The sequence below is a fragment of the Macadamia integrifolia genome, chromosome 9, assembly GCF_013358625.1.
Source record: "Macadamia integrifolia cultivar HAES 741 chromosome 9, SCU_Mint_v3, whole genome shotgun sequence".
NCBI lineage: Eukaryota > Viridiplantae > Streptophyta > Magnoliopsida > Proteales > Proteaceae > Macadamia > Macadamia integrifolia.
The window spans coordinates 36,410,619-36,423,326 of record NC_056565.1 but is presented as its reverse complement, the minus strand read 5'-3'; the positions used below and the strand labels follow the sequence as shown (position 1 = coordinate 36,423,326).

Here is a 12,708-nt window from a genome sequence, read left to right as displayed (position 1 = left end):
CTCCCCCACCCCCCACCCCTCTTCCCTCTTCCCTCTTCCCTCTTCCCTCTTCCCTCTTCCCTCTTTCCTCTCCCCTCTTCCCTCTTCTATAGAGTAGGTACCGATCAAAAAAGAAAAAGTATGACGTCGAATAGAGCTGATTGGAGACCAAGGATCCATATAGCTAACCCCATTAGTTGGGATAAAGCTGACTTGTTGATGTATCTGAGTTATCAAAATTCACCATTAAAATCAATCACGAACACCAGAATCAAAATGTCTGTTCATTTTCTTCTATAAACCAGTCATTCCAGTGTGGGAAAGTCAAAATATACATCACATGAACTAGATGGAGATGTATATATCTAACAGTATATACACAAGCAAGCAAAATTATTTATATTAAGGCAGACCAAGAATCATGTATATATATATATGACTGTATATGCCAGATCTGTCATGTACTCATGTATGTATATAAGATACCATAACAAGTGTTCATAAGCAAGGCCAATCAGGTCCCTCAGTCGTTCAGCCCATTGCGTACTTCTTTGTCCATGCCCTTGCTTTCTCAGTATAAAGTGTCCTTTCATTGCTATAAAGACCAGCAATTGAATTCAGGAAGCCACTTGCATTTGGATCAGTAAGAAGAGAGCACAGGGACAGTAAAACCTTGTCAATAGTCAAGGCAGGAGTCCAACATTCTTTCAGAATGTCAACATGAATATTGCCTTTCGCATCAATATTTGGATGGTAGACCTACAACACAGATCAATAATTGGTTAGTATTTATCTGATAGGAGCACAACTTCTCTAATCTAACAATGATATGGAAGAGAATGTGACTACTGGTAGAAATATTGATTCAGGAAATTCGAGGATATCTTGTGTTGCAGAATTATGTTTTGTTTTTGCTTATCCTTCAAGATAAATGATTAAACCTCGGAAACAACAGAATCAAGAGAAATAAAGTAAGATCATTAGAGCCCTCATACTATTCTATTCTTCATTCTGAAATTGAAATGCTCAAGTTTTCTCTGTGATCAACCAAGCTAGAGTACAATCCTCAAGAGACGATTCCTTGTGAAAGAAAACCGATCATTAGCATGAAATTATGAGCTTATGTCTTACGCATTTCTTCACTTCATGTTCATTCATATAAACAAAAATGCCAAAAGAAATGCTTGTTCACCTTGGTTAGGAATTTGATTTTGGGAGGTTTATGGGGGTAATCCCTGGGGAAACAGACAGACAGAAAGAATACACCACCTTCAAATGGGGTATCAACAGGACCCAAGATTGCTCCCTGCCACTTGAAGATGTCATTTCTAACAAGCCCACCACTGCAGTGACTTGGAGGGTCTCTTGTTATTTTTTCAAGCTCTTTCTGGAGTCTCTTCCTTGTAAAACTGGGTGGAGAATAAGAGACCCCTGGATTTGAAACTGAAGCAGCAGAGGAAGAAGATTTTGAAGAAGAACGACCGAGGAGGTGAGAGAGAAGTCCCATTGCAGAACTGATTCCAGATGCACAAGAGAAAGATGATAAGGGACAATTTAATTAAGAAACTTTAAAGAAAGAAGACTGCTTCAAGTAAACAAAGAAAGTACAAATTTGGAAGGTTAACTCAGTGGGAGCTACATATATTAACTGAAAACAGAAATAGTAGGGAAAAAGGGGACCACACGTTAACAAGTTCATGAAGGCATGATGCACTAAGCATCTTCACTGAAAAATAATGGAAAAATGATGCATCAGGCATTCCATGATGAGAGTTTGAGCTTGCTTCTTTCCATCTGATTTGTTTTGTAACAGCCTAGAATAGGTTGATGAGTATATACTGTGTAGTTGGAGTATTAGATATCATCAGTCAAATATTAGCATAGTCCTAAATGTTAAATGGTCCAATTTGTTCATCATCTGAAAGGCCGAGAAAATCCTGGGAACAGTACCACAGAGAAGCAAGCAGATCAGATGGTTATGGCCTTTCAGACTGAACTGATCATTGAAGTAGATAGGAGAAGAGGTGGTTGACCAGTGAATGGAGGGAACCTGATCACCTGTGTGTTATCACTCAATAAGCAACCCATTTAGTTCTTTAAATCTTTTCTGTTTTCTTCTGGGGAAGTTGCTCTAATACACTGTAGTATGAAATTTACTAAGCACAGAAATATCTAATTAGGGAAAGAATAAAGTGTAACATGTTCAAAACCATCCTTATTGATCTTCTTCTTTTCTCCAAATACGCATGCATTCCATCAATGCAAACCAGAAAATGGAGTTACTTTAGATCACTGCTAATTTTTGCATACTTCAGAAGTTCCAACAATAATATTTATAATTAGTGAAATAAAAACCAATGAAAGACGAAACCTGGTGTATTATTTTAGAGCAATAAATTCGCGTAAAAAGGAGCTTCAAATAGACATGGTTTCTTCATATCATTCAACTACCAAAATTGCACTACCTAGACACCAGAAGCCTTCAAGGAAGAGTTATTCCCTTCTTTACTCATTTTCTTTTCCATAGCTTCCTGCCCAAATTATAGACTGTTAAGAATTTGAGCAAATAACATGACTTTGTAGCATAGAAACTGGAGCAAAAAGCAAACAGATAAGGGGGCTTTGATTGCCAGTTTTCACTTAAAAATGGAAACCTAGTCTTGCCATTCTGGTTCATCAAGGGCTTGCCTAGGAGGACAGCTTTCCTTTGCCTTGATATAGGATAAAAACCCTTTACCAAAACAAAAGAAGACACAGGATATAAATGAGCCTGAACTATATATATAGAATAAAAACCCTTTGAGCTTCTGAAGTATGCAAATATTAGCAGTGATCTAAAGTAACTCCATTTTCCTGGTTTCCATTGATGGAATGCATGCATTTTTTTTTTTTTTTTTAATTGGTGAACTAAATATTCTCCTTGACTCTTGTAATTATCATCAAGTGGAACCGGGTTACGTGTGGCTGTGTGTAACCGAGGTTCACCCTTGACCTAAACTGTAAAACTGGACAGGTTCAAGGGGTTCCTATTTAGCAAAAAAAATTAAATGAAAAATGGAGAACTTGAACAAATGACATGACTTTGTAGCCTAAAAACTGGAGCTAAAAGCAAAGAGATAAAGGGGGCAGGCTCCCTTTTCTTGTTTGATTGCAAGTTTTCACTTAAAATTGGAAACCCATAGGCTTGCCATTCTGGTTTATCAAGGGCTTGCCTAGGAGGACAGCTTTCCATTGCCTTGATATAGGATAAAAACCAGCCTGAGCTAAATATTCTCCTTTTTTTTCTTCAGGTGAACTATACATTCTCTTTGACTCTTGTAATTATCATCAAGTGGAACCGAGTTAGGTACTGCGTGTAACCAAGATTCACTCTTGGGCAAACTGTAAAACTGAACAAGTTCAAGGGGTTTGTCATGAAAGAAAAAAAAAAAGAGTGGAAAATGGAGAACTGAAAGTGGTTGTAAGTCTATCCAATTATGGTTAAACAAATGAGTTTTGTATATGAAACATTCCATCTCTTTAGAAGAAAGTTACAAGCCTACTCTCTAGTCTTTAGAATTTCTAGGTAAATTGACCCCCTACTCTTCTACCATATGGACTGATGATTTGGCAGGTTAGGGTTGCGACTTTCCAATGTGCTGAGTTTAATTGTTTTTGAAGCAATTGTTAAGGTACCATAAAAAATAGAGGTCCCCCCCCCCCCCCCCCCCCCCCCCCCCCCCCCCCCCCCCTTCCTCTCCCCTCCCCCCTCCCCCCAAAGGATTTTAAAACCCAAATGCAACTCTAACCCAATCTGAGTTATCAGACTCTTCAACTATTAGGAAGTAGGGCAGTGTGGCTTCTTAATGCGCATGGTTGGTGGTTGCTGTCCTTAACTGGAACCCATCATGATCCTTGACAAAGAACTCCACAAAGCCCCAGAACTACCAATAATAAGAACAAAACTATACTTCTTTAGCAAAATACACTTTGATTCCACTTCCATTTTTTGACAAAGCTGCAACCAGAGTTAAATATAAAATGAAAAAATGTTCCTAACCAGCACCAAGATTTAAAAAAATCAGTCATGAATGCTTTTAATTTTCTTTCTTCTCTTTTCTTTCCTTTTCTTTCTTTCAGTAAATTCAATCAATTTATAGAAACAAACAACCAGAGAAACTTCCAAAGTACCCAGTTTTCCATAACTTCCAAAGACCTTCTTCTCATGAAAAATAAATAAAAAAATTCCAAAGACCCTTAATTTAAACGGGCCAAATGAGTGCAGAGAGAGAGAGAGCGATCATTTCCTTTCCCTGGCACACTCGTGGTCCGACTGGAACACTGGGCACTCAAACTAGTACTAGTTCCACCCAGTGTTGCCAGCTCGGACCACGCTTATGCAGGGAAAGTTGCCTTTTCTTCAATGTCACCAAGTATACCTTTTCATAACTGATGAAGTTTTATCTCCTTCCCAGGGCCCCAGGCACACTCATGTTCTCTGCAACTTAGAACAAAGACACCTCTGGGACCATCCATCTCATTTGAACTCCTAGCCAGTTCAATTCCCAGTGTTGCAACCCCCACCATACCTAGGAAAAAAATCCTCTGTTTTTCTCATCCCTGTTTTTCCTTGTTTTGCTCCCATACCTATGCCTGGGTTCACTAAATCTCCCCACCCATGTTGAACCATTCTAGGAGATGAGTTGGGTGTGGTTCTTGTAGATGATTAAGCTTTCCAATAATGGATTGACTGGTGAGTGCAGAACCCATTCTAGAGGATGTAGCTTCAGTTTTCCCTAATGGGTTCATCTTTGACTTAATTGTCACGTGACCCTATCCTACCCTGATGGGTTCTGTTTTCCTCTCTTTCTCAGTTTCCCTTACCGTCAAGAAAAGAAGGGAGAGGAGAGAAAAGTTGGTCTTGCTCTTTTTGGTTCACAGTAAATATGGTAGTTGAAATTTAAGGAGTTTGATAAGATTTTCTAAAGCTAAGATCAGATAACAATGCTCCAATTACACAGATGAAAGAAGCTTAGTCCACAACAAAGATTGATTTGATTTGATTACAGCAAGTTTTACTATGGTGGTTGATTGTCCCTTTCAGTAAGTTCTGGGTTTAGCCCAGTTTGGCACATGCCCTCAAACTTAAGGGGGTGCCAGAGCTGACAGAGTGATCACATGATCACTATCTTACACCATCAGGTGGGGTTGGATCGGTTCGTCCTCCAAAGCACCCACTTGGGTTCTTACCTGAAGAGAAATGGATGAGAAAGGGTGTTGGCCCCTTTATAGTAATTGGATTTTGGATCCCATGTCTGAATATTGAGTTGACCCGGTTGGTCCGACCTAAGGGAACCCTGAAGTTTCAAAACTGAGCCGGACATCAAAACCATTTAGGGGTCTGGTTTCAGTCTTTACTACTAGCTCTGATTGAAAACCCAGTAAGGTTTTGATGTCCAGTTCCAATCTAACCCAGTTCAATCAGATCTTCCAACCTGGTTTTTTCACTTACTCCATTTTTGGGCCAGGCCTATGTACAGGCTACTCAAACTTTGGCTTTTTGGTCACCATCAACTGAACTTGGGCTGGTAATTCATGCAATATAAGCAAGTCAAACAAATATATGGTCAAGAGTCAAAAAAGATGAACCTGAACTAATATAAAGCATCAATTTGACCCCTATGATAAAGGTTCTGGTCTAGCTAATAAAACAAATCTCTCCCCAGATCTTTGCATACCATGATGATACCAAATTGTATCCAACATAATCTAAGTAATTGAAAGATAACTCAAGACTCATCAATGAAAAATAATGGTACCAGATCCATTCCACTTCTACAATCTACAGGAAAAGTTCAGAGCGAGGTAAGACCTCGAAAACCAGCCAGAAGCTCTTTCCCCACCACAATGAGGAGAAATGGATCAGAGATCATTCCACGAAAATAGTCACCGGAAACTTACCGCAATGAACTAATGAAACCATGCAGTCATGCACAAGGAAGGTAGACTATATCAGAAACATTTAATGCTGTTTCTCTATGTACTGAACAAATTGCCAGAGAAAATAAGTTTACTATACTGAATGCATTACACACTTTTTAACTACAATACCATCTAAATTCTGGTTTTGGGGTGTGGGGGAGTGGGGGGAAGCACTTCCACAAAACAAGAAACATCACTTGTAACCACAGACCTACTTTACAAAGACATCCTAAAACAAAGTTGGACAGTAACCTGATTCTACACATGCATCACAAAGTGATGAATGACTGGGGCCAACATGCTTCCAAGAATATAAAAAACTTCCTCATCTGATCAATAGCCTCACAAGAAACTGATTCTTATATTATTGATCCTGAAACGTTCTCCGATCATGTACCCTGAACCTTGTTCTCATCTACCTTCAGATCCCTCTTCCGCAACTCAAAATCATCTCCCTCAGTTGAGACACTTGGAGCTGCATTGGTAGATTCAGAACCATTTCCTGCCACCAGAGATTTTTCAACTTCTGAATCCTTACCCGCAGTCTTCTCCTCCTCGGAAACAGATAGCCCGGAATTAGTTTCACTTTCAATTGTTTGAAGGGAGTCACCCTCAGCATCCATGTTTGGATGTGCTTCCACCATTGCTACATCAGGCACTGTATACCGCTGCTGGATTGGAACAGCATCACTGATAATTCCAGTTCTCTGTCTCTCCCTGTATACTTCCATTTCACTTCTGTACCTCTCTTTATCCTTAAAGCCTTTTTCCTGATAAACCTGAAGACCATAAGTCAAGAACAAAAGAAGAATACAGGTAAGTTGAATTGCCTTCAAGAAATAAAATGTGAGAATTTCAGAAATACAGAAGAAAATTCATAACAAAGAAATGGCACTTTTTCTTACAGCTTTCTCAGTCTCCGTCAGTTTGTTCCATAATTCGCCAATCATTTTACTGATTTCTCTATCCTTTCCAGGATGAAGTAGTTTCAGCCTCGCATGCTGCTCAGCAAAGAAGAAATTATAGCCACTTCTGTTCGGTTTTGGGTGGGCAGGATCCCGCCTTCTCATATCTGATTTCTTTCGACGCCTACGGCGGCGTGTGCCCACAGCTGCAACATCCCTGCTACTATTATTGACAAGAAAACCAGAATACTGTGGCACCTGGCCAACTGAGAGTTCATTAGCATGATACAGGACACCTTTTAGCTGCTGTGTACCAACCATAACACTGACAAGATAACCGTGTTCAAATTTTCCATCAATGACTCCAACCACAGGACAACCCATTGGTGGAGGTGGACTTGCTGCACCCACAAGAGAGGAAATAATTCAATATCTTAAACATGGTAGGAAACAGCATTGCAGAAAACAACAAAGATATTATGGATAAATAGATGGCCTGAGGCCTTTTATCTACATAAAAAATGAAGCATAGAGAGAAGAACAAACCACCAGGCATTAACTCCGCAGTACTTTTCCTTCGTTTGACTGTCATACTTGCATGAGCTTCTGCTGATGGTAGCACTTGTTCAACTGACCTTTGAGGTGGAACTGACGTGGGAGATGGAGTCTGCAAGGGAACTGCAACAAATTTAACTTAGTCATTGCAGACTTAGCACACAACTTTCATTTTTCCTTTACTTGTTTTCTTTTTGGCATTTACAGTAAAGATCCATAGCATCTACAAAGATACCAGAAGTTCAACATTCTCACCAGCAGGTGGTGAGGTCCAACCTTGGGCTCCAAAGAAGTAAATCTGCTCATAGTGATGAAGCAAGGAAATGTAGTATTTGCGCAGGACAAAAGATGCATTTGTAGCAGTTGAGGGAAAACTGAAAACAGCAGTTACTTCTTTCCATCTCCTCTCTCTAATGACCTGCATTGTTTTGGAGAAGCAACAAGTAAATATGAAATGATACAACTTAATTTTTCAACAAGAATGTCATATTAGGTAATGTTGACCTAGTTTTCCTTCTTTCACATTTCTTTCGACTCAGCTAACCTTAATTGTGAGGCTAAGCATTTCCTTCGACTCAGCTAACCTTAATTGTGAGGCTAAGTTTGTACATATCTTGAGATGTGCCACACCTAAGGTGGGGACTTTAAAAAGGCTTAGAAATAGCAAGCAAACAGAGAGTACAATACTTCAATTGTCCTTAACCCATAAATGAGGAAGAAAATTTACATTGTCATCAAATTTTAACAATCAGAGTTGGTTAAGAAATAGTTATGGTTACATTTAGTTTCATGCCTTCCTGCACCAAATCCCAACCCAAAGTGAAAAAGGATAATGAGCAGCCAGTTGGTTTGCATCAATAGTCTTCATCAGGGCCTCGGCGGTAGAAATTAAATGATCACAACCACTCATAAAGCTGATTCTGTTTTCAACAACTTCCTCCCAAAAAGAAAAGAAGGGAAAAGAAAGAAAACATTGTTTTATTGGCAGAAAAACACAGAATCGCAGATCAAAGAGACAAGTGGCACTACAAAGTACTTGCTCTTAAAGTTTCATCAACAGGTAAGCTTGTTGGTTTCATATAGAAAATGGTCTTAGGAATGCATCCCAACCACTGGACCTTCTGCATCAAGACCATGTTAACCTTATAGTATCCAGGGATATGCCTCGATGTTAAAGCATACAGGTTAAATAGCGGCAAGATCTAAAGCACAACTGAACTCCCATTCTAAATTGATGACGAAGTTTCGAAAAGTGTATTAATCTTTCACATTGTTGAGCCTGGAACGCTACTGCAGCATACTGCATCATAGATCTGCTCTTTCATCCAAAAAAAATTGCCAGGGTTTTAAATGACAGAAGCAGACTGGCTGGACAGGTTAACCCATCAGGTCGTCAACAAGGGATTCTCAGATCAGTAACTGACTGTTTTCAGATATATAATATGAGTATTTACAGATTGGCGAGCATACTAAACAGCCCTTTGATTAGAAGGCATATCAATTAACCCCTTATTAATAGGTTACTTTTTTCAGTTTTGGATATTACACCAAATGGGTCATCAATTATTTACTTAACAAGTTCAATGTTTTCAAAACATTACCTCCATTATTAGGAAATTAAATCTACACCTGGTGACAGCCCAGTGGTATGATCAGGTATAATACTTTAGTTGCCCCCATCAAAAGATGAGGATAATTATTAGTGAGCTTCCTACCCAATGCCATAAATAGAACAAGCCCGCAGAACTTGTCCTCTTTGCTGACAGTGTCACCACCAGGACAGCATTTTAGCACCAATGATCATACCTGGTCAATTTGAACACAGACCTGTTTATCACTTGCCTTGAGGACAATATACAATCAATTGTGGTTGGCAGCTTCATTGACAAATTTAAGGTCCATAAGCCACGATTTACCGACACCAGAAAGTTCAAGAAAAAGAAAAGCAGATGGGGTTTCCAGCAAGGTAAGTCATACATCTAAAAGTAAGACAGATTACCATGTAAACAAGTTCTACCATTTGTCCTTCCTGCGAATGCTGACATAGCTAGACCAACTCACACAAAGGAAGTATCAACATCATTCAACAAGCAATCATCCGAGGTTTTCAATTCAGAATCTGAGTTGGACAGGATTGATATGATTATAGTTCATTTTCCACAAATAACATATTTCAATTTCTGTCCCCCTGTTGTTAGTAAGAAAATTCAGAGATTTCAACCATAATTTATCACCCCCCCCCCCTTTTTTGAAATCTGATTCAATGGTACTTTAAATGACCATCACCATACAATAGGAGATGGATAATTGATGGTAAGTTAAATTCCAAAATTAAAAAACTTCTCATACAATACAGTAAATAAGAGAACTGATGAGACCAATTAAGCAAACAGAACCAATTACATAAATAAGAAGCATGTAGTGGATTTCATCTAACCTGTTCGAGACCACCTCGGGAAGTAACCTCTACAAAGAGCCGATGTAAGTCTAGTTCTTTGCCACCTATTGTGGGGATCCTAAATATACAATAGCCATGAAAAAAATGGAATGTCAATATCGCAAAATAAGTTCGAACACACTCATAAGGAGAAAACTAATGATAAAGAACAGGTTACACAATGATACTATCATTCCCCTACTCTTTTCCCCAAAGAACTCACTAATACAGTAGATGTTACTAAGAAACAGAACTTTAGAGGCCATGCTACTTTCTAAGAAAGAAAATAGAACTAGCAAAGAGAACATAACAAATCCAAATGGGTTCACGCAAAATATTCTGCAACATTTCTTGCTCTACTAAATTCCTAGTGCAAGTTCTTATAAAAGAAGGTCAAGCCCCGACTGATGCTTTGGATGTATAAGAAGTTATAATAGCCATGGAAGCTTTCGGTGGTTCCGGTCCTACCTTTCTCTAGCAAAGAAGTGAGCCTACACTTTTATCTCCTTTTCTACATTTCTTATTTGTTTGTAGTTTTTCTTATTGAATTTGATTCAGATTATGGTCTAGGAGTTTTTAAAGGAGAGAAAATCTATTAGTCTAAATGTATTACCCAAAAATGTGAGTTAAATCTTATCCTATTTTATCTCCTAAGGGCATATAAAGTATTTACATATATTCATGCATTTATACATATATAGATAGATAGATAGATAGATAGATAGATATATGGGCACGCAAGTGACACAATTAACAACACATCATAGTTTCACATTAATCAAAATTCCTAGCCAAGACCCAAATCCAAATGTTTCAATGGATCAGCACATGTAATGTGTTTAACTCCTTTCCACTGGGTGAGGACAATTTCAACAATTTGAGTGAAGCTCAAAAGTTGCTACCTATAGTGAAATTGTTAATTGGTACTAAACTTTATTGCTACATTGAAAGGTTGGGTTGTTTTATGGGATTACACACATTCAACTCATCCTAGTTTTAAATTAGCAGCGGACAGGTTGGGTTGTTTTATGGGATTACACACATTCAACTCATCCTAGTTTTAAATTAGCAGCGGACAGGTTGGGGTCTTTTATCGGATAACACAAATTCAACTCAAGTTACCATTTTGACCCCATGAACTACCTTCAAACTGACAAAAATCAAGGGAATATAATTTAGGCTACAACAGATTTTGTCATCTAATTGGTGACAATCAGACTCCCTTAAAATATATTTTGTATTCCAATTGGATTAATAGTCACTTCATCCGAAAAGATATAGATACTGTTGATGCCCATTGGCTCCTTCCAACACGCAAGATTGAAGGTAAGAACAATCCAATGGAATCACCAACCATAGAGTATTTCTATAAAAGCCATGCACAAAAGGTTTACAGGTCAATGAGGCAACTTGCAATGCCATTCAGGATCATCTTGCCAACCCCTTCAGCTATGTTACCTGAACACTTCAAATTAGGAGCCTCACCAATGTGACAAGTGTGGACACAGATTCTGACACTCAAGGCATTTCTTGACATAGTTTGCACAGTCCGCTTCCATAGTAATCAAGAAGTACCCCAACCATAGGATCTTCTTAGCCAACATCCTGGAATTCATGTCTGAATGACATATCCTGATGCATCTGCTCCATCACCCTTCATTCTTGTTCTTCATCCACACAAATTAACTGTATCCCTTCGTATGCTCCTTTTTATAGAATGTCGTAGTGTAGTATGAACTATGTAGCAGATCTCCTCAAGAATCTCTGTTCCTTTTGAGTGTCATCTTTAGGGTATTTTCCTCTTGAATGAAGTCCACAATATTCACATACCATGGTCGTCCATTGGCTATCAAGGCATTGATTGTAGTTAGATATGTCAGTTGATCTATTTGCTCTATTCTGAAAGGTAATATCTTAGAGCTGGCATGGATTTCAACCACAGAGGAGAGACTTGCCAGTGTCGGAAAATTGATAATTGTCCGCCCATTGGTTTTTCTCAATGTGACAAGATTGAAGGTACCAACATGAATCTAGGAAAAGAACAATCCAGGTGATGCAGAGATCAAGACCTACTCACGTAGGAAGAAGACCAAGGGAGGCAAAGCTGTGACCTAGTTGCTACCTTATTGCTTTGGCAAGGCACACTCAATGGAACAAAAATAACCCATTGGGGATTATAAGCTTCATCTTAAGGACTTGCATCTTCCACTTACACAATTTAAGTAGCTCGGATTTGTTCCTTCAAGAAGATCCACCTTTAATGTTGGACACAACCAATAACAAATATCAATGCATCAGGCACCAATAAAAGAATCTAAGTTTGGGCCTAAGAGAAAATACTTGAGAAAACTCCCATGAGCGAGTAAGTACACCCAAAGAATAAGGACATAGCAACATAAGTTGTCATGCTATGACAAGAGTACTACCAACCGGAGGCAAACTGATTGTAGAGAATGTAGGGCAACACATACATCTTGACAGCCAGTTTTGGCATGTCACTGCAGTATCAAGAGAGAGAGAGAGAGAGAGAGAGAGAGAGAGGATAAGCATAAATTTAGTGCATCCAAAAAACAAGAACCAATTGAAATTTGGATGTCAAAGCTTGGTAACAGGACATTATAGCCAGACAGTTCATAAAAAAACTTGAAACAAGCTTTTTACAAGCACAGTGCCATGGCTCTCTAGGAAGAATTTTGAAACAAGCTTTGACTGGTTGGAAACAAATTTTACCCTAGAGAGCTATGCATGATTGATTAACTCAAAACTGAAAGCAAGACCCATTAATCGAATTCAATGTCCTTGCTAACCCATTAAGCCATCAAAGAAGAAAATTTTAACAGAAGTTTAGTGTTTTACACAACCCCCCCCCCC

The 12,708-nt window shown here is 38.7% G+C and overlaps 2 protein-coding genes across 8 annotated transcripts in view; both read right to left on the bottom strand.

Moving 5' to 3' along the window:
* Positions 1-247: 247 nt before the first annotated feature.
* LOC122089193 (ubiquitin-conjugating enzyme E2 11-like) lies at positions 248-1,909 on the bottom strand. The gene is made up of 2 exons (XM_042658729.1): positions 1,172-1,909; positions 248-738 (listed from the first exon to the last, which is right to left on the bottom strand). The coding sequence occupies exons 1-2, from the start codon at positions 1,484-1,486 to the stop codon at positions 511-513; spliced, it is 543 nt and encodes a 180-aa protein (XP_042514663.1). The 5' UTR covers positions 1,487-1,909; the 3' UTR covers positions 248-510.
* Positions 1,910-5,968: 4,059 nt separating this feature from the next.
* Positions 5,969-12,708, bottom strand: part of LOC122089191 (high mobility group B protein 15-like) — a 9,389-nt gene continuing 2,649 nt past the window's right edge. For 4 of the 7 annotated variants that reach the window (XM_042658724.1, XM_042658725.1, XM_042658723.1 and 1 more), the window contains exons 3-7: positions 9,838-9,916; positions 7,656-7,818; positions 7,392-7,523; positions 6,846-7,246; positions 5,969-6,719 (exon numbers count right to left, since the gene is read on the bottom strand). In XM_042658724.1, coding sequence (XP_042514658.1) covers positions 6,330-6,719; positions 6,846-7,246; positions 7,392-7,523; positions 7,656-7,818; positions 9,838-9,916 — 1,165 coding nt within the window. In that variant the 3' untranslated portion in view covers positions 5,969-6,329. The remainder of the gene's footprint in view (positions 6,720-6,845; positions 7,247-7,391; positions 7,524-7,655; positions 7,819-9,837; positions 9,917-12,708) is intronic. The other 3 variants (XM_042658728.1, XM_042658727.1, XM_042658726.1) reach the window with 3 other exon arrangements.

Coding starts and splice junctions, on each gene's coding strand:
- LOC122089193 (XM_042658729.1), bottom strand. CDS start 1,486: ATGGGACTTCTCTCTCACCTCCTCGGTCGTTCTTCTTCAAAATCTTCT. Junction 739..1,171: donor AAATCAAATTCCTAACCAAG/GTGAACAAGCAT, acceptor TCTGTGTTGTAG/GTCTACCATCCAAATATTGA.